General features: G+C 51.6%; 1 protein-coding gene across 4 annotated transcripts; it reads right to left on the reverse strand.

The window, feature by feature from the left end:
* Positions 1–795: 795 nt before the first annotated feature.
* On the reverse strand, positions 796–24,415 carry CDIP1 (cell death inducing p53 target 1). Of its 4 annotated transcripts, none has more exons than XM_067012851.1 (6): positions 24,204–24,361; positions 4,266–4,349; positions 3,583–3,688; positions 3,293–3,448; positions 2,278–2,551; positions 796–2,156 (listed from the first exon to the last, which is right to left on the reverse strand). In XM_067012851.1, exons 3-6 carry the CDS (start codon positions 3,665–3,667, stop codon positions 2,045–2,047), a joined length of 627 nt encoding a protein of 208 aa, XP_066868952.1. In that variant the 5' UTR covers positions 3,668–3,688; positions 4,266–4,349; positions 24,204–24,361; the 3' UTR covers positions 796–2,044. The 4 variants fall into 4 exon arrangements, with proteins under 4 accessions (XP_066868952.1, XP_066868950.1, XP_066868953.1 ...); XM_067012849.1 differs by having other exon boundaries at positions 23,865–24,331; XM_067012852.1 differs by lacking the exon at positions 4,266–4,349 and having other exon boundaries at positions 24,204–24,415.
* Between the last annotated feature and the right edge of the window lie 1,245 nt (positions 24,416–25,660).

Below are 25,660 nucleotides of genomic sequence, written 5' to 3' on the forward strand. Positions count from 1 at the left end.
TGTGATGTCATCCTTCTCGATGGCCGCTGGCAGCCCCTCACGTGCTCCCAATACTGCTGGTCACGTTCCAGTAGCGCACCTCTCCAGGGCAGAGTCACTGTGATCATCTCACAAAGACCCTTAAAGTCCATGTGGTCCCGTGGTTTTCTAATTCTCAGAGTGCTTTGGAGTTTTCCTACTTTTTGAATTTTTTAAAAAATAACTAACATAAAAGAGCAATAGAAATGAAGTATTTATTTTAATAGGAATTTATTACCGGTTTTATATATTGAGGATCTGTGAAAGTTTTACTAAGAAAAGGGTTCAATGGTGGGGATACTTTTTTCAATAACTGACCGAGCCCACTTGCCTTCACAAGTCAGATGAGGGTCAGGGGCAGAGCCGGCCAGAACCTGCGGGCCCAGCTGCCTGCCCACCCCAGTAGCCTCAACCCCAGTGGCTCTGTCTTGCTTAAGGGAGTTGAGGGTACCTCCCTGCAGGGTGGGATGACCCTGAGATCTAGCTGGGGGTCTCCAGCTTGCAGACCCCGTGGGAGGATGTGTGGTGTGGAGGCAGGTTACATGTTACCAGTAAGGTGGCCTGACAGAGCCATGAAGCCAACTTCCTGGCACAGTCACAGCTGGAATCCTAGGGCTCGTCCACACTGGGCTCTGGCAGGTTTAATTAGCTACTGAGATAGCAGTGTCGTCCCTGGATAGTCGGTTTGGCATAAGCACCGACACCCTGAGGACTCAACCCCCCACCCTCTTTCCCTCGCACAAGAAGGAAGCCAGGCAAGAGAGCAGAGGCCTCGGGCAGGGGAGTGAAAGGGCCAATTTAATGAGAAACTATAAACTGAGACAGGCCACAATTCACAGTGACAGGAGGCCATGCAGTGGCAGTGCGAGACCAGGAGAAGGGCGGCAGCAGGATACAGCGGTCCACGTGAGCAAGTTCACAGACAAACCATTCAGGAAATAGACAGTGTGGGCTCAGGCCCAGGGCAGGGCTGGTGTCCGCCAGGGCACTTGTGCCACTGTGGCTGCTCCTTTCTCGTCTCCAGCCTGTCCCCTGTCCAGCGCTGCAGCTGCTCCTGCTGCAGTGCCCGCTGTTGGAGCGAGCACAGTGACAGGTGACAGCAAGCCAGCCAGGGCAAAGGGCGCAGCGCTTACTGGGAAGAGGATCCGTGGAGAGTGCACTGCAGATCTGAGTGTGCCTGCAAGAAAGGCCCCTCCTCTCTGTCACCTCTAGTCTCAGCTGGGACACACCCCACAGAGGTTGTGCCCACATGCAGCAAGGACACAGTATAGACAGATGGGCTAGGCTCCTGGGCATTCCTTCTGGCCCTAGCAAAGACCGGGGTTCACAGAGGTGTGGCTGGAAAGGGAGCTGGGCAGGGGCCAGAGGAGAGTCCCTTGGCAAGCTAGGGCCCAATCTCTTACCCTATGGCCTGCAGGTGTGCCAATGTCCCATTACCCCAGGTGGCTTCTGGGCACTGTTAAGAGTTCCTGAGTTCTGAGGGCCAGAGTCATTCCTTCTGACCGTCATACCTGCCTCTAGCACTCCAGAAACAAACTCAGGCCTGCCTAGGTCCATCCCCCACTCTCAGCCCAGCCGATCAGAAATGACTGTGGCTACAGGCTAGGCCCCATTGCAGGCCCCAGGTCTAGGGAACCAGCCACTGCTCTGGCTGCTTTTGGTCCCAGGAAGACCCAGGACTGAACCTGTACCTGGTTCAGAAGTGGAGGAAGAGACCCCAGCAGGGAGACCATGTGGGATCATTCCCTGCTTATCTTTCTGATCACCAACACCAAGCAAACCAGCAGCACAGAAGCTCAGTGCCATCCCCCTGCCACTTGCTAACCCTTGGCCTAAAATCCAACAGAATTTTTGCCAAAAGAGTCATATGCTCAGGGAAGGGCAAGGCGAAGAGGACAAGACTTCCAGGGGACGGACTGGTGGAACGGCTTCCACCCCCAAGTGGGAGTGGGGAAGCGAGCCACTGAGCGCGGGGAGCAAAGCACAGGGGGCCAGACTGACAGTGGGGAGTCCAGTCCCGGCTCCGTTAGCAGAGGCGCTTGTACGTGTAGATGTAGGCTTTGCAGCTGGGGCATGTGTGCGTCACGTCCTTGAAGTCGTTGATGAGGCAGGGGATCAAGCAGCAGCCCAGGTCACACCTGAATCGGAGACGGGGAGAGACAGGGAGGCCTGAAGAAAAGGCGCCGAGGGCCGGGGCCTACTCCAGTGTGGTAGTGGGTGGGCTCAGCCTCCCCACCCAGCAAGCACCATACTACCTACCCCATGAAGCAGCAGAAGAAGCCCAGCACAAAGTTCATCAGGCCAATCTCGTAGGAGATCTTGGTGGTGATGGCCTGCTGGCAGTGGGGACACACCGTCTGCACGGGCGCACCCTCAAAGATCTCTCCCTGCAGCACTGTCACTGTGGTGGCAGCCCCTGAAGGGACCAGGACCGTGGCCGTATGGCCCCCAGGGCCAGAGTAAGGCCCTGGCGGGTAGGGCCCTGGTGGGTAGTAGCCCATGGGTGGATGGGGGCCTGGAGGAGGGTAGAAACCTGGAATGACACGGAAGATGGAGCAAAGACAGATCACTGCCTTGCCACCTGCCCCATGTGAGAGGTGAGCACAAAGCCCTGAGGTCCCCAGCACCCAAGGACATAGGGTGAAGCCTTGGGGACCAGGCCCTGGGCCAAAGTAACCATCCACATTCTCCCAGCCTTTCCTGGTCCCTGTCCCATGGGGACCAAGACAGAGAAGCTACTTGGCCCAGCCAGACAGGGCAGAGAGCTGGGAACAAGGTCTAACCTCTCCTCTCCTTCGGTCTTAGCTTGATGCATTGGCTCCCTTGCCTCTGATACACAGGGGGCTGAGCTGTGCTCAAGAACTTTGACCACAGGAGGGAAAGCCTTGTCTCTCACCAGCCTCTCCTCCCCACCAGCATCAGGTCTTGCACTGTGGTGCCAGGGGCCAGCCTACCTGACCAGGGCCCTTCTCCAGCCTGTGTAGTCTCTCTGAAGAGCTGCTGGGTGAGCAGGATCCCAGGCCTCCACCATGGACGCAGGTTCCTGGCAGCACCTCCAGGAGCCAGCCCTCCCCTGGCAGAGCCCGGGACACCTCTGGCCCACAGAACCTGTACTGTGCTCTAGGGCATCTTCCCATGTCCATGGTCCAGACCCACGATCGGACCCCCACCCTTAAACACCCACACAGACAGACCACCCGCCCGCAGCAAAGGCTGGCTGGCAACCCAGGTGACATGCTGGGTGCTGGGCTAAGCAGATTCCTTTCCAGCTCACCTGGAGGCATGTAGGTGCTGTCTACATTCACATGTGGGGGGATGAAGCCAGGCTGGGGCATTGGGTGACCCGGTGGCTCATAGGGTGGGGGGCCAATGTCTGCAGGGGGCAGTGACATGCCCGGTGGGGGCTGCATCACAGCTGGGGAGGTGCAGCCTGGACAGAGAGAGACACAGAGAGGCGGGGAGAGGAAGCTCAGAGGGCTCCAGCCATCGGCGGAGGGCTGCTCCAGGCACCAGCTCCTAAAAGCTGGAAAGGGCAGGAGACAGCAATCAAGCGCTGAACCCTACCTGGGGTGGGTGGAGCTCCACTTTTCTCCTCCAGAAGGGGGGCTGTGGGGCCCCCAGGGTAAGGAGGGGGCGGCTCATTCGACATCTTTGCTGCTTCTCCTGGACCCTGGAGGACAAACCGAGATGCAAAGTATGCTCCCAGCCCGCCCCCCCCAGCCCCCCACTGCCAGTCAGGCACTGGTCTGTGATGAGGGGCTGCAGCACAAGGTGTGTGGTGGTCATCAGAGCCACCCCTGCTGAGCCCAAGCACACAGGGCCTCCTGTGGCTCCTCCTGCAGATGTCCCCTGACCCGGGGCTCAGGTCACCTTTCACTCCCCTCCCTGTAAATCTCCATGCTTGTGATGGGCTGGGACCAATTCCTTCGAGAGAGCAGACTGGGCTCCCTGTAGGACCTGGAGACGCCCCACCATTGCTGAGGTAACCCAGCCCAGAGCCACCATCCTCCAACCTCCAGAAACTACCAGCTTCAGGGGTCACTCACATTTCCTTTGTGAAAGCCAGAGGGTGGGGTGGCCCTGGGAAGGGGACAGAACCCAGCAGCTCGGGAACCTAATCTAGGGCTTCTCACAGGGCAGTCTGGTCACTGGTCCTCTCCTCCCCTCCAACTTAGGGAGCACCAGGCTGGCCTCCAAACCAGACCACTATGGCCTGCTTGTGGGAGGGGGTCTGGGAGAGTTTTTACCTCCAATCCCAGGTACTCAGAGGAGACAGGCAGGTGAGGCTCCTTCTACTGCCGGCCTGGGCATACACACAGGGTTCTGGGGAGCTGTTTCAGGGGGAGAACAGGTAGTGCGCTCAGCAGCGGGGCAGGGCTGCCCTGGGCACCTGGCCCCACGCAGCCACACTCCCTCGGCACTGTATGTCTGGTGTCTCCCCTGCTGCCCAGCTCAGCGCCGTCCTGTGTCCCTACCCACTCCTCGGCACCCCCTTCCCCACAGCTGCTGTCTCCTCAGGGCCACAGCCAGTCTTCTGTCCACTCCCCACCAGGCCCAGAACAGCACCCCCATGTCCACATGCCCTGTGGGAAGGAATGAGAACCAAGGGCTTCTCCCCACAGCAGCAGCGCTGTTTTGGTCGGGGAGTGGATGGGGCGAGAAGGAAGGAGGTAGCGTTGGTCATTTCCTTCACAAGGTCCACTGAGCACCTGCTGCCGGGTACTGGGGGAGAAGCAGGGGAAGCAGGCCATCTTCCCGCCCCTGAGTCTGAATTCTGTGTCCTTTAGTAAGACACTTCCTTCACTCTATTCAGCAGCATAAAAGGCTAAAAATTAGTAGCATTTTAAAGTGAGACTCATTTTTAAAAACTGATATAATATGAACTAGAAAAAAAAGCTAAACAGTATAAAAAATATATACAGTGAAAGCAAGTCTCCTAGTGTAGCTCCCTCCTAGAGCCCATCAGTGTTAAGTTCAGAACGATGTGGGGATGGAGGGCTCCAAACAACCCTGCCAGGGGAGAGGGAGCCTGGAGTCAGTAAGTTTAAATTTTTTTTTTTTTTTTTTTTTTTTTTTTGGTGCTAGGCGGGCCTCTCACTGTTGTGGCCTCTCCCATTGCGGAGCACAGGCTCCGGACGAGCAGGCTCAGCGGCCATGGCTCACGGGCCCAGCCGCTCCACGGCATGTGGGATCTTCCCAGACCGGGGCACGAACCCGTGTCCCCTGCATCGGCAGGCGGATTCTCAACCACTGCGCCACCAGGGAAGCCCAAGTTTAAATATTAAATTTAACAAATCAGTGGCAGGGCCAGAGGAACTGAGTCCAAGCAACAAAAGTGAAAAAAGATAAATCGATTTTCTCAAAATTTAAAACTTGTGCTTCTAAGGATACCATCAAGAAAGTGGGAAGACAACCCACACAGTGGAGGAAAATTTTTACAAATCATGTATCTTATCAGGGACCTGTACCATTTAGAATATATAAAGAACTCTTCTAATTCATTAACAAAAAAGATAACCCAATTTTTTTAAATGGGCAAAAGGATCTGAACATACATTTCTCCAAAGAAAAACAAATGCCCAATAAGCACATGAAAAGAACCTGAACATTGTTAGCCAAAAGGAAAATGAAAATCAAAACTACAAGGTACCACTTCCTACCCACTAGAATGGCTAAAATGAAAAGGACAATAACAAGTATCGTGTAGAGAAACTGGAACCCCCCACACTGCTGGTGTAGCCGCTCTGGAAAACAGTCTGGCAGTTCTTCAAAAGGTTAAAATAGTTACCACATGACCCAGCAATTCTGCTCCTAGGTATAGACCCGAAAGAATTGAAAACCCATGTCCATACAAAAAAAAATGTTGATAGCAGAATTATTCATAATAGCTAACAAGTGTAAACAACTCAAATGTCCATCAACTGATAAATGGATAAACAAACTGCATATATATTTCCATACAGTGGAATATTATTCAGCCATGAAAAGGGATGAAGTACTGACACAGCTACAACCTGGATGACCCTTGAAAACATTATGCTCAGTGAAAGAAGCCAGACACAAAGGACCACATATTATATGATTCCATATGAAATGTCTGGAACAGGTAAATCCATAGGGGCAGAAAGCAGATTCATGGTTTCCAGGGGTTTGGGGGGCTGGCCATAGAATGGCAATTACGGAGTTCCTTTAGGATGATGAAAATGTTGTAAAACTGACTGTAATGATGGTTGCACAATTCTGTGAATATACTAAAAACCACTGAATTGCACACAATTATTTAAAATATTTTAATTTTTTGGCCACGCCCTGTGGCATGTGGAATCTTAGCTACCTGACCAGGGATTGAACCTGTGCCCCCTGCATTGGAAGCATGGAGTCTTAACCACTGGACTGCCAGGGAAGTCCCTGAATTGCACACTTTAAATGGGAAATTGTATGGTATGTGGATTACTGTATGTCAATAAAACCTATTAAACAAAGAAAACAAAATTGCCTAACCTTATCACCCTAATGCAGCCAGTCTCTGCATGTCCTTGCCAGTCTGTATGTATAGGCACCTATATTTTTATATAGTTGCCATTGTGACAAAGTTTTAACTCCTTTTACCATTGTGTCACATATATTTCCTCCATCTTGCAAGACTCCATGACCATAGATTTTAATATTTCCAAAAATGGGCCCATCACTGTTTACATGACCAATCCCTATTAAAGCATTTAGAATGCTCCTTATTACTTTCATAAAAAACTGGAACACCTTTGGCTAATGCTCTATCCCTTTCTTGGATTATTTCCTTGGGCTAAACCTGTCAGAAGTGAGATTATTAGGTCAAAGGGTATGGACATTTTATGCCTTCTGTGAAGGATGCTGCTGATTTACAGTGCAAACTCTGAATACTACTGTTATCATGATTTGTAATGTTAAGATGACACTTGGTTATGTTTACTTCTTTGATCACTAAGAGGGAGGACATCTTCCCAAGTGCTTATCAATTATATGCCAGTTCTTGTGAGTTGCTGCTTATAATTATCCTTTGAAGACATGGAGGCCAAGGAAAGACAGGACCTGTCTGAGGTCCCATGGCTTATTAGAGGCTGAGCCAAGCCTATGACCCTGGCGTGACTCTTCCACCCCCACCTGCAGGTGACTCCTCATAGCACAGGGTCAAGAACAGTAAACAGCAGAGCCTCTAGAGGACATCACAGAAGGTCCCTGTCCAGGGGCACTGGCTGTGCATGCTGGGCCTGAGGGCCCTTGCCCAGGCTACTGTCAGTGGCCACAGCTACCCCGATGGGAGAAAAAGGCAGCTTTCCTTAAGGGGCTTGACTTGAGTCTGCAGAAAACTCTAATATGCTGAGCCTGTTAGAACCCGGGCTGGCACCTGCTGCAAACTGCCATGCTCCGCCCATCAGGGATGTCTCTGGGGGTGGCTCACCAGGAAACTGGCGGGTCCCGGGTCGTTGAGCAGGCTGGGAAGAGCTGCACTGTGCTTGGTGCTTGAGTACCTTTGGGTTTAAGAGGGAGGAACTAGCCCCTCCATGTCTGGGGAGCAGGCACACACACACACACTTCTGAGGATGCGGGCGTGGCCTGCCTTGTCACCAAAATCTCTGGATCTAATTCCATCATCTCCTAGAGCGCAAGAATTCACTCTGGAATCCCACCATCATAATGATGACATAAGCCCTGCACACAGGGCAGAGGCCTCCCCCGGTGTCCAGCAGAACCTAGAGCAGGCACTGCTGCAGGACACTCATTCCACTCCAGACCCTGACTGCACCACAGCCCAGCTGCTCCTGTCTCCTCCCCTCCCCTCCACACCGACACTCACACTGCAGCTGCCTTCCTGAACTGTGGCAGAGACTGGGGGGCAGGCCCCTCCAATACGAAAGAGAGGTTTCTGAAAAGTGGCTCACGAAGATTTCAGGAATTCAAACCCCAGTTCCCCTAGTGCCTCCCAACATAAAGTCAAATGTGTGTGTTCCCACAAAACTGCATTGTCCAAGATGTAATCAAAAACCTCAAGAATGCAGTAATCTTAAAAAAAAAAAGGCACATGTCTAAAAGCAGAACAGTTTTCCAATAAAAACACACACTGCTCAAGTTAAGCTACAAGTGCAAGCGTGGAATCTGATATCATAGCCCCAGCAACTTCACTGTTGGGTAGATGCTGGAGCGTCTGTTAAAAGAGGCTCAGGAAGGGCCGCAGTTCCCAACAGAGAGGGAGGCCCATGGTCCTGGGAGCTCAATGAAGCCAATGTGCAGCCCCTGAACCCCGAGACAGGCCTCTCAGCCTCCTGTTTAGATATTGTAGGTATAGACTGTGAAGAAACAGTTGTCTGAAAGCCGTCACGAGTCTATCATAAACCAAACAGGAGCTCCCGGGGGACCCAGAGGACCTTACACAGCACACCCTTTTATGCCCTCTGGACTTGGTGGATGCAGAGGTATTACCCAGTCATAGTACTGATAAAATACAGATTCTCTGAGAAGAGAGCTAGAGATCCAGCTGACCGCTCAGCAGCTGGCCAGCCAAGGCGCTGACCTCAGCAGCACATGGGTGTAAGGTGCAGAGCAGGGCGCCCAGGACCTGTGAGCTGACTCTACTCTGCCACAGGTTTCATGGATTTCCTCTTTAAGGAGCCTTAAATTCCTGCTTACCTGATTTCAGGCAGTTTTAGGGATGCTGGGGAATTTCCACTTCACCCTGGATGAAAGCGAAGTGCCGCTGCCCCAGCCCTGACGGCTCCTACTTTAGAAGCCACCGGCCTTTGGAGACAGCACTTTCGAAAAGCTGAAGTATGGGCTGGAACTAAGCAGGATCTGGAAATGTGTGCAGGGCAGAGGCTGGATTCCTGGGGCACCTGTCACGGGGCCCTGAAGATGGAACTGACAAAGGAGATCAGTGTCCCCTCCACTGCATTTTCAGGTTGAGGCCTACCCTGAAAGGAATGTCCTGACTATGGCCAGGGTGGGGAGGCAGCGTGGGGTGCGTGGCTGGCAAGCTGAGAAGGCGCTGTTGGGACTCTGATCCACGCCGTGAGCCCACAGCTTCCTCAGGAGCCAAGGATGGACCAAGGGACAAGGGGGTGTCCAGAAGCTCTGGGACCATCATCCCCTACATGGGAGAGAGGAGAGGGAGGGCCTGCACCCTGTTCCACCAGGGGATGGAATGGGGCCACTTAAAAGCCACTTCTGGCCTCTGCCCCCACAACCAACACAGCCTAGCACCCCCTGTACTCTTATGTAGGAGGGAATTATTCTGGTCACCCGAAAGTGAGATGAAGCCTGTCTCCATGTCTGTCTGTCTGTCTTTGGACCCACTCCCTGCTTCAATCTCATCTCACCCTCTCCAGAGCAGCAGGCACCGGGGCCTCTGGGGTAGGACACAGGGCTGGGCACTTTCTGCAAAGCCAGGTCTCCCCATGTCCCCGAGTGGAGTTAAAAGTACAAGACCTCCGGGCCCTGGGAAACGGCTCTGGCGTTCTGCTCTGCTCCCAGCTACTCACTGTGCCCTGTGGAGAGTGCTGCTGTTGATCCAGGGCCAGAGCCCGGCCAACTGGCAGCAGCCTGAGGTGGCCCAGGTAGCTCCCCAGGGGAGCTGCAGGGCCTGGGCCCGGGCCAGCAGGATACACCCCTCACTGGCTCAGCCGCTGCTGCAAACTCCATTCTGCAGTCTAAACTGTCCTGCACACCACCATGGGGGTGCCAACCATGCCCCTGGTCCCCCCACCCCAGACAGTCTCTGCTGAGGAAACACACCCACACCACCTTCAGGAGGACTGGGAGGGCAGGGAGGGGAGTTTGGAGGTGAGACGCATCTGTACATGACTGCAGGTTCCTGGAGGACTGAGGACAGATGTGGGGGATGAGACAGAGATGAAGGGAGAGGACGCACCCAGAAGGAGGACTTTCTGACATCAGTTTTCCCCCAGGTTCTGCTAGAGCAGCGGTTCTCAAACTTTTTGGTCTCAGAACCCCTTTACACTCAATTACTGAGGACTCCAAAAAGATTGTTTGTGTGAGTTATATATATCAATACTTACCTTACTAGAAATAAAAAATAAGGAATTGTTAAAAGTATTTATTCATTTAAAAGATTAACTCATTACATGTTAACATAAATAAAATTTTAAAATTACTTTCCAAAACAAATTTAATAAGAAGATGGACGTTGTTTTACATTTTTGCAAACCCTTTAAAAGTCTGGCTTATCGTTAAAAAGTCTACAAATAACAAATGCTGGAGAGGGTGTGGAGAAAAGGGAGCCCTCCTACACTGCTGGTGGGAATGTAAATTGGTGCAGCCACTATGGAAAATAATACGGAGGTTCCTCAAAAAACAAAAAATAGAGCTGCCATATGATCCAGCAATCCCATTCCTGGGTATATATCTGGACAAAACTATAATTCAAAACAATACATGCATGCCTATGTTCATAGCACTATTCACAACAGCCAAGACATGGAAACAACCTAAATGTCCATCAACAGATAAATGGATAAAGAAGATGTGGTACATATACACAATGGAATATTACTCAGCCATAAAAAAGAATGAGGGGGCTTCCCTGGTGGTGCAGTGGTTGAGAGTCCACCTGCCGATGCAGGGGACACGGGTTCGTGCCCCGGTCTGGGAAGATCCCACGTGCCACGGAGCGGCTAGGCCCGTGAGCCATGGCCGCTGAGCCTGCATGTCCAGAGCCTATGCTCCGCAATGGGAGAGGCCACAACAGTGAGAGGCCCGCGTACCGCAAAAACAAAACAAAACAAAACAAAACATACAAAAAAAAAGAATGAGGGACTTCCCTGGTGGCGCAGTGGTTAAGAACCCACCTGCCAATGCAGGGGACATGGGTTCGAGCCCTGGTCTGGGAAGATTGCACATGCCACGGAGCAACTAAGCCCGTGTGCCACAACTACTGAGCCCACGTGCCACACTACTGAGGCCTGCACACCTATAGCCTGTGCTCCGCAAGAAGAGAAGCCACCACAATGAGAAGCCCGCGCACTGCAATGAAGAGTAGCCCCCGTTAACCACAACTAGAGAAAGCCCGCGTGCAGCAACGAAGTCCCAATGCAGCCAAAAATAAATTAATTAATTTTTTTAAAAAAAGAATGAAATAATGCCATTTGCAGCAATGTGGAGGGACCTAGAGATTATCATACTAAGTCAAATAGAAAGACAAACACTATATGATATGTTATATGTGGAACCTAAAATATGACACAAATGAACTTACCTATGAAACACAGACTCATAGACACAGAGAACACTTGTGGTTGCCAAGCGGGGTGGGGGTGGGGAGTGAAGGACTGAGAGTTTGGGATTAGCAGATGCAAACTATTATATAAAGGATGGATCAACAACAAGGTCCTGCTGTACAGCACAGGGAACTATATTCAATATCCTGTCGTAAACCATAATAGAAAAGAATATGAAAAAGAATGAATATATATGTATAACTGAATCTGTTGTACAGCAGAAATTAACACAACATTGTAAATCAACTATACTTCAATAAAATAAAAAAGTCTGGCTTAAGAGAAGGCAGCTGGATGCTCATATCTTCTCCATCCAATCTGTTGTGATGTTTTGGTTAAAGTATGAGAAAATCCAGCCTCCCACAGTAAGTAGCTGGAAAAGGGAAAGGTATCTTAATAGTCTTCTCAGCTAATTGTGGATATTCTTCAACACTACACCCAAACCTGACAGGTGGTGTAGCTTCTTAAAGGTTAGTTGCAATATGGAATCTGAATCTTTAACAACAAATTTTTCCTATTACATTGAAAATCATTGGGCTACCTTGTATTTGGAATGGATCTTTTACACATGCCCCGTTTTATAACAGCATGCATGGTCATTTGGAAAATAATGGTCCACGATTATGAGCCCTGATTATGTAGGTCTAGCAATGTTAACACATCTCATTAAAAGATATGCCTCACTAAAAAAAAAATCACATTGTTAGTATCACCACCAATCCCATCAGAAAAGTCTTTAACTACTGGGAAGCTGTCAAGCTCACGGTGGCAGATACAAGTTTTCCAAAATTCTGACAATTTCACTTGAAAGCTCAAATTTTATCATTGGAAACAGTAACAAATTTATCATTGGCAACTTATACAAAAACAAAAGGTCAGTTGTTTCCCTTGAATTAGCAGGCTCACTTTGTTCATTTTCAAGAAAATGTCTGCTAAATCCCCAAGTCTGAATAACCATAGTCTGTGTGTCAGTTGTTGTTTTAAATATGGAGCTCCATGAAAACGCTAGTTCAGCTCACAGCTCAAACAGCTGCACACGTGCTTCCCCTTGAGGTCTCCAGCATGCTTCACGTGCATCCTTTCATCACACAAAACATTAAAAAAATGTGTATTCAAGGGTCCAGATAATAAACTCAATAATTTTTACTGCTTTTTCTTAAATGAAACTGGTGTGAACATAACCACAACAATGACTAGCACAGCCGGGTGCCACGCCTTGAGCAGAGCTAAGTCCTGCTACTGTTGCACCTCCAATGCTAATGCCAACACATTGAAAAACACAATATAACCAATAACGTCTTGATATCCTTATAAACATAGTTCTGACCTTCAGCCCCTGGAAGGTCTCAGGAAGCCTCCAGGAGACTGCATGTCACCTTTCGAGAGCTGCTGGGCTAGAGGAACCCCCAAGCCGGTAAAAGGGTACCTGCAGGCAGAGCAGGGTCAGGGCCAGAGGGACCGAGAGTCCCAGGACCGAGAGTGGACTATGCCAGTGAGTCTCTGAGCTGGCTGTTTGTCACACCGAGGCCCCACGCGCCCACCCCAGGGACATGCTTGCTGCAACGTGCAAGGCTTTAAGGAGGCATCAGACTAGTTCAGACTCAGCTCCACCACTTTCCAGCTGTGTGACCTCACTGAGCCTCAGTTTCTTGGTTTGTAAATGGGGATAATCATGCCTACCTCTCGGGGTTGGAGCAAGTTTTATAATAAACAGCGTAAGCAAAACACCCAGAGCAGTAGCTTGAGGCCGAGCACACAAGAACACTGAATAAATGGCACCTGCTATTGTGCTCAATTATTGTGAACAACTTCCAAACGGAAGGAAAACAAAACAGGCACTGATGCCTCTGCTATGGCAGCTTCTGCTCCCACAGGAGCGGGGATCCTGGTGTGCATTCCCCCAGGATCCCGGGGTACTCGTAATCAAGCCCAGCCTGAGTGGCTCAGCCCAGAAGAGGTCACTGCGGCATGGCCAAGTGGCGGCCAACTGCTCTGTGAGCCCCTAAGACAACTTCTGGAAAGGAAGAGATGCTAGCAATCATCCTAGAGGGCCATCGCTCCTTCCAGGTGACTGCCCTGGAGCTCCATGGGCTACAATGCCCCGGGAAGGGCACTCTGCCCAGACCCTGGCATACACCCGAGACGCTAGTGGCAGCAGCTGCAGGGCCGAGTTTCCCACAGCCGGGCTGGCCTGCCCACTGCCTCTCGCCGGAGGAACTCACCCCCCACCCTCTGGCAGCCATGGCACCAGGATGCCAGCTGGCGTTAGAGGGGCTCCTCTGTCCCCAGGAGGCAGGTTCCAGGCGTCTGGCCAGAGGGGCTTTGGGCTTTGCCGGGGAAACTGGAAGGCAGCTTTCCGCCTTGCCTACAGCCTCGCATCTGCTGAACCAAGGAGGCGCCCACTGCTCCACGAAAGGTGGAGGCCCAAGGTGAAAGCCAAGCGCCCTGGGGGTGGGGGTTCCACCCAGAGGATGCGGGAAGAGGAGCACACTCAGCCCCTGCTGAGCAAGGGGGCCTGGTCCACATCGTCCACACCCCGCCTGCCCACTGTAGAGGCTGCATGGCCCATGAAGGACCAGGCAGTGTGAGGTGTCCCTATGGCTGGGGGCTTATTCACCAGGGATGGCCACTGACTCCCTGGGCAATGCCACGTACTGTCCTGTTCTCCCAAGTTCCCAGGGGTGGGCTTAAGGACAGTCTGTTTGGTGGCCACTTAACAGAGGCCCTTGGAGGGGGACGGCACTTCCTCTGGGAATAACCAACGGTCTGTTGGTGCTGATCATTGTATAGCACCTACTTTGCGCTGGGCACAGGCTAGGAAGTGTCAGGGAATGAGCAGCTCAGTCCCTGCCTTCCAGAAGCTCACAACTGAGTGGGGGAGACAGGAGTCAAATACACACCAGAAACACCAAACCTAAGTACACAGTGAAACCAATGGTGTACAAGAAAGTACACTGTGAAAGTACAGAAAGATCAGACCCGTTCCGGGGTCAGGGAGCAACTCTCCAAGTAAGATGGGGGGAGGAGGTGGGGTCAATGAGACTAGCAGGCAAAGGAGAGGACAGGACAGTGGCAGGACAGTGAGTCACAAGGCCTCAGGAAGGAGGCTGCGCCCGATGTGGGTGGCCAGACAGCAGCCTGGAGCCATCGATCCTCAGGACTGTTTCAGAGGTCCGAGGTGCAGGGGCTGCCCTGCAGCGCACAGAACTCAGATCCCCACAGAGGACCTGGGCCAGTAGGCAGGATAAGGACCTCAGGCCACGCAGCCCACAGCAGCACCCCGGGGCTTCTCCTCTGAGCAGCCACCCCCCACCCCATGCACCACCCCCTCAACTCAGCCTTCAGGAACAAAGACACTGACTTCCTTTCTAGAACAGCAGTAAAATTTGAAGAGCACCACCAATGGATTGTATGACCCTATATAATCTCTCCACACCTCGGTTTCCCCACCTGGATCTCATAACTCCATTTTTATTCAGGGCAGCAGTATCTTTGCTAAGATGTTCTCAGCCCTTCTTACAGTCATTTGACCATGTAGCTAAGTTCTGGCCAATGAGTCACAGTAGAGTGATATATGTTCTTGTTGGAAGGTGCTAAAAGGGAGCCACCTGGCGGGAGGTGGAGCCCATGCCCTCAGGCCCTCCTCCTGCCTGCTGCCAGGAAGATGGATGTGACAGGCCTAGCAGCCATGCTTGACCACGAGGGGACCTTGGGAATGGAAGCCGTGCTAAGGACAACTACACTCTTCTCCCTGATGAGTATCATGGCTCAACAGAGATGATACATCAGCCTAAGCCAATGGCTCCAAACACCACAGCCTATGCCCTTCCCTGGGGAGGCCTGAGCCCTGATGTCACAGGCCAAGCAGGAAGGGCAGACTCCTCATCTGCTGGTACCCAGGCACTAGGTGCCACCCATTTCACCACCTAATGTTCCAGAATCTCAGTTTTCTCATCTGTGAAATGGCAGCAGCAGTCCTTGACCCACTGAGTTGTGATGAGGCGTAAATGAGGTCATGGATGAAGAGCACGCAGCTCAGAGCCTGTCACATAGTGTTCAATAAACACAAATCATCGTTTGCATAAATACAAATATTTGTATTTATGGAGATGCAAGCAGAGTGTGGGAAGAGGAAGTATACAATAAAACAGAAAAGAGAATACATTGGTTGCTCTTAATCAGAAGCAAAATCAAAAGGCAGATAGGACTCAAAGAATGGTTCTAAGCTAAAAAGTAGTAAGACTTCTAGGAACTGTGATGATGATGACAATCATAAATGCACAATTTACATCACGCTGAATTCTGGTCAGAGCCGTGGCAAACCACTCTGACTCCCCGTGACAGAGGCAAGGGCACCTGGGCCACAGCAGAGTGGGTTCATGCAACTTTTCTGGGGGACAATCTCACTCCTGTACATTCTTTTTAACACATTAATTCCATTGGAGGCATTTGTCCTAGAAATAAACAAACACATGAGCAAAGGTTCACATGTAAAAATGTTTCTATATATCAACGTCTTGATGTTCAACCAAAGAGACTAGTTACCCATCTGGTTAACCTATACGATGTAACTATATTCACTCCCTCAAAATGATGTGGATCTACCTTTATTGACATAGAAAGATGGACTTGATAGAGCACCACGTAGCATGTACAATGCGATCCCTTCTCAGAGAGAAGTGTATTTACATGTAGATTACACACTAGATGTTAAGGGTGGTTTTTTCTGGATAGTGAGATTTTGGATGATTTGTTTACACACACACACACACACACACACACACACACACACAGAAACTTTATTTCTGTGTAGTTTCTAGTTTTTATAGGGTGGGCAGCTCCTTTGGTTGGTTCCTTCCTCAAAATGCTCACTGTAAGTGTGCTATATTTATGTGTATTCCTCCTCACTCCAGAAAAGGTGTCTCTGACCATAATCTAGTTCTGTCTGTAGGGAAATAAATGCTCCAAGGAGCAAACCCAAGGACTGGGCTGTTCTCCTCCCATGAGCTGGAGTGGTCTTTGCTTCAGTTTTGTAGGAATTTGGTAACACAAGTCAGTTCTCTATACCAAGTCACTTCCCAGTGCTCCAGTAAAATTGAGGGTCTAGACCTGTGAAGCTGAGACATAAAGGCCATCCAAGGTAGTTCTAGCCTCAGAGACCCTGCCTGGAGAGCCAGCAGGAAGTCACCTGTCAGAGGAGGCAGGTGAGAAAATCCCAATAGACACATGACAGAACTGAGACTGACAGCATCACAGGGCTTGACCGAGGTCACTAGCTGTAGCTGGCGCTGGGAGCACAGGTCTCCTCCTGCCCTCTGAGCTGCCTCCCAGGCAGGACCAAGCTCAGGAGCTTGAATTCTGCATGTTCTACCGTTGACACAGAAGAAGGAAGTACAGACAGGAGGGGGATGAGGAGCAAAGGGCAGAAAACAGATGCAGCTGCAACCACGAGTGGATAAACAAGTCATCTGCACCTGCTGGACAGGCAGGGCTTGGTAACCAGAAGGCTGACTAATTTTAGAAATGCAATGAATCTAAAGAACCATCACTTAGGCAATCAAAGTGGAACCCTGAAAAAAAAAAGTCCTTAACTCTGCCTTTGTTGAGCCGACATAAAATGGAAGGCAGCTATGCTCACCACACCACCTACGTGAGCTGACACAAATGGACAGTCTTTGGATTGACTCTACTTTAACTGGTTATCTGAGATCAAGATACACCATCCTGATCCAGGAAAAAGCTCTAGGGCCTTAAGTGCAGCCAAGCCACATGGCCACTACAAGGTCCCTATCCAGCTGTAAGAGTCTTATTTTGGACACAAAGGCCTGCTGGCCTTGCTGGCCCAGGAGAGGAACTCAACCTGCAGCTGGGCCTTGCCCAAGTCCCCCTATTCTGTTGGGGGTGGGGGAACCTCTATGCTCCCAAGAGAGCGGCTTTGCCTTTCTGCCCTCATGAACTCCGAGTCCCGTGGGTACTACTCATTTTCCTTGAGCACAAGGAGGGAGCGCCTCTGCACCATTTAAGTCCCTCCTGTTGCAGGCAGTCTCTCAATTCTTTTACATTAAGCACTGCTGGGTGAAGAACAGCAGCTGCAGTCAGTCCAGCGTGGCACACTTCTAGAGGTCACCTGGATGGAATCAGGGAAAAGAAAGAAGCCCAAAGCCAACAGACACCTAAAAGACTAGTAATTATTCCTGGGGTAGGACCTCACAATTGCAATGCTTAGATGTGCCGTAAACACCCTGTGAAAGGGCACACAGCGAGAAGCTGCGTACAGAACTGACGAAAAAACCCAAGAACACACAACAGTACAGGGATACTCTCCAGCAGAAACGCCCCTATGTGTAGCAAGGGGCGCTCACACGACTGGCACTGACAATCCAGAGGGGCTAGCGTCCAGGACAAGGACACGATGTCCACAAAGATGAAGGGGAAGAGCCGGAAAAGTGCCCTGGGAAACCTGAGTGGGGAACAAATCTAATCAGCATGTGAAATTACACTCCATGAAACAGTATATGGAAGATGAACTAAATTCATATCACTCTAAATGGACATCTGACCCAAAGAGCTGGCTTGTGCCATCTGGGACAGAATTATTTTGGATCTTCTCTTTGAGGAAATGAGAGCTCACGCTGTATCTGGGGTTGCCTTATTTTCGGCCATGTGCGTATTTCTCTGTTTCATACATCTAGAGGCCACCTTTCAGGCCACAAGTGTCTCTAGGGATCACCAAGTCCAAGGTCTCAACTGACATACGTTTGGTCTTCAGACATTACTAAGCACCCACGAAGGCAGGCCTGGGCACGGTGCTGCAGATAACAGTGGGCAAGACGGCCGCACCTGCCCTCCAGCTGCTCCCTGACAGGGAGCCTGGCCCAGCTGCTCAGACAAGAGTCGAGTCTCAAACCAATGCTCCTTCCCACTGCAGCTGGCTCAGCCCCATCTCTTATCTCACACATTTTCCAAAATGTTTCTCAAAATATTGCTTATGCAGAATCTTGAACACCCAACAAAGTGCTTCACGTGCTGGAATTCCATTGTGTGAGCATACATGGATTTCACTGCACCCAGGACAAAAAGAGAAACAAGTGAAGTGAGCTGACCAGTCCCTCCCTTCCTCCTGGAACAGAACGAGGGCTCCTGCGTGCCTCCCCTGGTGCCACCCAAGGCCTCCACAGGGCACCAGGACCGGAGGCCTCTGCCCTGCCGGCTGACTGCAGCCCTGACCACTGCACGTTCACTAGGGAATTCAACTCTACACAGATCTGTGTTCCCTGCTCCAGGGAGGATGGAGCACACACAAACCACGGGCCCTACACCTCAAGGCTTTACCAGCCAGTAGGAGAGGTGGGACAGCTGAAGGGCAGACACACACATGATTTTATTCAACACACAAACAGCCAGCACGCATCTAGGCCCTGAAGATGGGGGAAACAGTTTTCATGTCACAATCCAGTGGGGGAGGGGCTGTAAAACACAGAAACTGGTAAAATACATTGTATGTCAGCCAGTGAGGCGCACCACGGAGGACAGAGGAACAGGGAAGTGAGGGCTTCTCTGAGCAGGGAACCTTCAGGCAAAGACAGGACGGAGGTGAGGCGAGAGCCACGAGCCACGTACACGGCTGGGGAAAGATCCTGGGGAAGTGCAGTTCTGTGCAGAGGCCTGGAGCATGTCCACACACCTATGGCTGGGCAGGCGACTGGGCAGAGTCGGGGCAGGAGTGAGATGGAGGGCTTCCGTGCTGTGCCTGGTCACTAACAGGGGTCCCCGAGAGTCCTGAACCCTACAGTGCTTGGCCCCCACCTCTGGTGGACACAGGTTCTTTTAGGCCAGTGTAACTGGGACCGCAGAGGAATGGGCCCCCGTGTGGCCCCCATACTCCCCAGGCAAAGCAGGTAGACAGGTGACCCGAGCTCGCCTGAGCTTGCCTCCATGGCCACAGAAACCGAGGCCTGCCACGAGTGCTAGAGCTGAGAAGTGGTCACGTGAGCAACACAGAATTCCTCTAGTTCTGGGATTAGCCAATTTTATTCAGCAGAGCCATCACTACCCAAGTTTGTTTGCTTATTCTTTCTTTCAATTGACTACCTGTTTGAAAAGACTTAAGATTCCTCTTAATTCAGCCAACATTTCATAGGCCCTCTATAGAGGCCACTCACCTCCCTGGTCCCTGCCCTCAGGGAGCTGCAGATCCAGCTGGAAAGCCAGCTCACACTTGAAAAAATTTTGCAAAAGATACTCAGCAAAACCCAAATAAGAATACATGGCAGTAGGTGCTCCAGGTGAGAGAGGGGGCGGTCTGTGGGTGGGGGCCCTGGGAAGGCTTCAGAGACCAGGTGGGCCCTAGGTTGGCCCTGCAAGGAGGTGGGCAGGGGTTCCAGGACTGGAGTAAGAGTCACTAGGAGCAAGGGGGAAAGAACTATGGTCAAAGGCCCAGCCTCCCCAGGCAGACCAGCAGCTCCCAGAGGGCAGGGGTGGTGTTTGGGGCCAGTCTCTCCACAGCCCCAGGCAGTACATCAAATATCAGCTGACCAGTTGGATGATAACACAGCCTGGCTGATACTCCCAGGCAGGAGCTCTGTCCCCCAGCCCGCAGGCCCTGCTTCAGTTAGCAGTACCCCTGTCCCCAAGATGGATGTCTGAGAGATGTTCCAGAATTGTCTCTGTCCCTTAAAACCTGACCTGTCAGCAAGCCTTGTGAATGCCATGGTTCACAAAGCTCTCAGAGCTCATCTACTGGTCAAGGTTTAAGGGGAAAAGTCTGGACTTGGCCGCGTGTTCCACATCTCTCTACCACACTACATTCCAGCCACCCAAGACTGTAACTAGCCCTTTACCAAACAAACCAAACCACACCCCCCACCAAAGAACCTTTCCACTGACCCTTCCTTCAGCCTCCAAACCCTCTTTCCAGAAGATGGAGCCTGTCCTGTAATTCCCTGCAGTGGAGATCCTCTGTCCCTCACTCTTGTCACCCCACTGAAGAACACTGGGACTCTCCCCCTCATTTTCCTGGGACCCAGCTCAGTCCCTGGCACAGGTGTGTTGAATAAGCAGTTCGGTGAGGGAAGGCTTCCCATGCTGTCCCTAACCGACAGCCACTGGGCCAGAGCACAGCCTCAGCTGAGAAGCAGTGTGCTGGCTTCCCGATGAGAGTGCCAAAAATCCAGACAAGAAAAGAAACCCTTTCTTGAGTCACAGTCGAGTCCAGGGAGCAGTTTTCACAAGGGGGCCGGGGGAGCCCCCATTTCCCTTCAACCCTGCTGTCTCAGGAGAGCTGGGTTTGGGGCTCTGCTCTGCCATTATTTGGCAACCCTGGACAAGTCATTTGGTATTCTGGCTGCTTCCTCAGCCGTGAGACTCAGAGGTGCCTGAGCTACATCTGCAGAGCTGACACTGCATGCAATGACAAAACACAGATGAGAGTTCTGTCTGGTGGGAACAAAGCACATACAAAAGGCACACACTGCAGACAAAACTTCATTCCCTGCTGTTTCCCCAACTTGTAAGACTATTGCTCTTAATGTTAATTAGAACTGTGACAACCGTTTCACGTCTTCCTGAAGTAATAACAGGTTAGAATTCTCCTCAAACCCCACCCAGGGAGACCCTTCCGCCATTCCCTACCTACTTCCACCTTCCCTGGCCTCTGTTTCTCCTTGAAGAAAAACACAGACACTGAAACAGATCTGAGTTTAGACTGAATCAACACTTATTGAACACATTATGTATCCAGCACCTTCACAATGTTTACTGGATATCTCCTTGTGGTAAGAATTGATGGTCTGGATCACCCAGTGGACAGACCATGCAGGAGCTCACAGCACCCACAGATCAGGAGTACCAAAAAGGTGATGAGAAATGTTTTCTGGAAAAATGATCAAACATTACCAAAAGCACATCACAACTGCTTTCATGGAAAGAATCAGAACGTCACTGGCCTTCCTTACCCTGCACTGCATGGTTTCGTGCTGTCTTCAGTCTAATATTAGGGGACCCTAATCTTCTCAGCGCTTACGGCAGAGACAGGCCTTCATCTGGGTGTTGCTCCTCACCTACCACAGATGCAGCAACTGAGGGTCTGGAAGGGCAAATGCCTTGTCACACAGCTTGGAAGCGACAAAAAGGCCTCTAGCGTGGTCTGCGTGGCCCTCTCAGGGCGAGAGGCTCTGCCTGCCACAGGTCCCAGGCCAGGTGCCCCCTGTCCCCTGCAGCACTAAGTTGCACTGCAGCCTCTACCACTTCCAGGGGAGATGTGTCTGGGAGAGTCCTGACTATGCAGAGAAGAGAGAACGAAGACCTTTGTGGGATCCTAGAAACCGGCACATTTCCATTCTGTGCACTCCACTTCCAAGTCCCTTTGTGGGGCACAATAAGCCTCATGCCACCACTGCCAGCCTGGCTCTCCTCCTCCCCACTAAGGGCCGAGCTCCCACTGCATGCTGCCTTCTCACTGGCACAACTGCCTTCCTCCTCGTGAGGGCAGAGACATCAATATAAGATGCCATGACTTTAACTGCTACACTTCCCTGACTGTGTCCTATATGAGTACAAATACATCCATGCCCTTTGAATAGTGTTTCTGAAAGTGGAGACGAATTTTCACAGGACCTGTCTCTTCTCTCCCCTTCAGACCACTGAAGAGGGTTAGGGTTGGTGTCTGTGGCTATGGAATAAAGTACCTGGGCCCAAGGGACTCAGAGCTTGTTCACTGGGCTACAGAGCCCTGTGCCCCTAGGGCTTTACAAAACACACCAAACCAGCAGATTCAAACCGGGAAAGCTTATAGTGTAAAGAGCAGGAATGGCTTGCAAGCTGACGACTTACATCAGTTCCTGCCAATGCAATATGTAGGGCGACCTGGCCATCCAGACACACCCCATCAGTTCCCCCTCAAAACAATTTTGTTTCCTTAAGTATCATTCTATGTGACACAGTCCATGTTTTTGCTCTTAGGGTGATTCTAGAACCATGGCCTGCTGTTTTCAAATCTTTGCAAGAGCACATGTAAAGCTCTTTCTTGGTTCCAGAGGCCCATCCTATAGAAAAACCTCCGAAGTCTTCAGCTCCTCAGGGACGGGAGACAGAGAAAATGACACTCAAGTATACAGTTAGCTAAAAAACAAGAAGAATTCTAAGACTACTTAATTATATGCATGTTTATTTAGGGGGGGATAGACCAATATCTGCAACTTACTTTGACACACATAAAAACAAAAAAATCAGATGGACTGGTGGATATTAGATTTGTGATAAAGTACAATAAAATGTTGGACATTTGGGCTTCCCTGGTGGTGCAGTGATTGAGAGTCCACCTGCCGATGCAGGGGACACCGGTTCGTGCCCCGGTCCGGGAAGATCCCACATGCTGCGCATCGGCTGGGCCTGTGAGCCATGGCCGCTGAGCCTGCGCGTCCGGAGCCTGTGCTCCGCCAACGGGAGAGGCCACAACAGTGAGAGGTCCGCGTACCGGAAAAAAAAAAAAAAAAAAAAAAAAGTTGGACATTCTAGGTGGCATTCACTGCAGAATTTCTTCAACTTTCCTGTACGTTTGAAACTTTTCATAATTACACGTTTGGCAGAGGGCAAGGCACAGCTGGTGTGCCTCTCCCCACCAGACTGAGGGAAGAAACAAAGCACGGAGGAGCAAGGTCACACTTGCTGGGCAATGTCCTGCCCAGCAGCCCACAGGACACACACGAAACTGGTATAAACGCTATGCTCAAGGTCTTCCATCCTCCTCACACTAAGGACCAAGGTTCTCAACCCCAAATAAGCCCGAGAATTATCTGTGGAACATATTAAGTAAAGTCCTGGGGCACAGCTCATAACTGCTACATCTGAACCTCTGGGGGTGGGTCCCCGAAATCGGCCCTTTTAACGAGGGCCCCTATGACTCTGATGCAGAGGATCTTAGGCCCATACTGGAGACACTTACAGCCTCTTGCTCCTTACCTGACACCTGTTGAGAGGCCTCCTGGGAACATTTAGAGGGAAGCAGAAACACGCATACCCTTAAATAAGTCAAGTGCCCAAACCCGGGCTCGCATGACGCCGTGAGTTCAACTACACCAAAGTCCTCGATGGCATGAGGTTGGGCCCAAAGATAGGCCAGGTCACTGCCTCCACCCCCCGCACCGGCGTGTGCGGTCGAGAGCGGGCGCAGAGATTTACAGATGTAGGCAAACCAGGGCGGGCGGGGGAGGGAAAGCCGCGCGGGGCCCGCCTGGCCTGCCAAGGTCACCACGGAGCTCAGCAGAGGCTTCTTTGTCGCCGGGACCCTCCTCCCAACCCCCCCCTCCTTGAGGAAACAGCCCCTGCGGAAAACCGGGGATGGTACTTCCCCAACCTTCCCTGCAGAGGGTGTGGGAGGCGTGATAGCAGGATCCGAGGAGCGAGCTGGCAGCCCTCGGGGCACCGAGCCCGCCGCCCGCTGCTAAGCTGTCACCGCAGCCCCGCGGGTAGCCGGCCAACCCAGCGACGGTACGACGTCAAAACCCCAAGGCCGCTCTGGATCGCATCAGCATCCTGGGAGGAGGCGACCGGCCCCCTGCGCCGCCCCCGGGGTCCCTTTACCTCGAGAGGCCGTCAGCCCAAGGCCGAGCGAACGCCGAGACAGCCCGGGTCCAAGCGCTCGGAGGACAAGACCCTCAGCCCCGCGGGGCTTTGCGCGCACACCCCTCCCGCCCGCCCAAAGGCCTCTGGGAGATATAGTCCTTCCGGGTGCCCAAAACGCGCTCCGCGGACCAGCGGGACCACAATGCCCGGCGTGCACCGCGCGGGCGCTGCGGGCGGGGGCGGGGAGGGGCCTGCGCGGTACGAAGTCGTACCCTTCCCCGCGCGGGCCGCGAGTACCCAGCCCTGCTCCCAGGGGGTCTCCGCGGGAAGCCGTCTAGAAAGGTCGAGGCGCCTCACCGTCGCCGCGGCAGTCGCGGCGGCCGCAGCAGCCGCGGCGGCCGCAGCAGCAAGAACAGCCGCCTCCGCAGCTCGCAGTCGCGCGTCTGTCAGAAGGAGGCGGGTAGACTTTGGAGCTGGGCCGAGGCACGTGGCGTCACGGTGAGGGGTGGAACCATGCGGTCAGAGGAGGGGCCATGAGGTCAGTGCAGGGGCGGGGCCTCGAGGAGGCACGTGACTAGCCCTGGTGACTTCACAAGAGCGGGAGCCCTTTGGCCCACGCGAGGCACGTGGCAGGGCGTGGGGTCTTTGTCAGGTGAGGGAGCAATCAAGGGAGGCACTGTTAGGTCTCCCTCCCGGCCCGCGAGACCCCGGGTATCCACCAGAGCTAGGCGCACCTTTCTTCCTTTCAGGCGCATTTGTTCATTTATTCCACAAATATCTATTGGGTTTAGGCGCTGGGCATTATGTGGACATGACCAGGTTGAAAGATTTTAGTTGCCTGATGTGGCGGTTCCAAGCAGAGCTTAAATGAGACAACACTCTGCCTTTTCCTTTCAGCTCTCATACTGCTAACAAGTGTTAGTGGGCATTTTTAGTGCCATGTTTTTCACAGTTTTGTGCCTTTGGTTGGTTTTGCTGTTTAAAATGGCCCCCAAGCATGTTGTCCAGTGTTCAGTGAGCATGAGAAAGCTGTGATGTGCCTTACACAGAAAGTACCTGTGTTAGATCAACTGTGCTTGTGTGAGTTATAGTGCCCTTGGCCTTGAGTTCAATGTTACTGAACCAATAATATATATTAAATAAATTGTTTTTAAACAGAAACACTCAGATATGGTTATGTATTAATTAGTTGATAGAAATGTTGTGACCAGTGGCTGGCAGGAACCTTACCCTGCATTTCCCCAGGAGCAGTGGGTGGTTCACTGTTCACTATTTCAGTGTTTGCAGTGACTTTTTTTTCTTTCTTTCTTTCTTTCTTTTTTTTTTTGCGGTACACGGGCCTCTCGCTGTCTTGGCCTCTCTAGTTGCGGAGCACAGGCTCCGGACGCGCAGGCCCAGTGGCCATGGCTCACAGGCCCGGCCGCTCTGCGGCATGTGGGATCCTCCCGGACCGGGGCACAAACCCGTGTCCCCTGCATTGGCAGGCGGACTCTCAACCACTGCGCCACCAGGGAAGCCCGACTTTTTAAAAAAAATTTATTTTATTTTTTCTTAATCAGCCTAGTAAGGGATTTAGTTATAGTTTATTGTTAACATTTAAGCCTTTGGTCATTTTTTAATTTATCCAAATGATATTCCTCCTTTCCTTCTTTTTTTTTTTTTTTTAATTTTTTTAGGCCACAACATGTGGCTCGCAGGATCTTAGTTTCCCAACCAAGGATTAAACCGAGGCCACCACAGTGAAAGCGCTGAATCCTAACCACTGGACTGCCAGGGAATTCCCACAACTTTTTTTTTTTTTTTAATTGAAGTGT

The sequence above is a fragment of the Kogia breviceps genome, chromosome 14, assembly GCF_026419965.1.
Source record: "Kogia breviceps isolate mKogBre1 chromosome 14, mKogBre1 haplotype 1, whole genome shotgun sequence".
NCBI lineage: Eukaryota > Metazoa > Chordata > Mammalia > Artiodactyla > Physeteridae > Kogia > Kogia breviceps.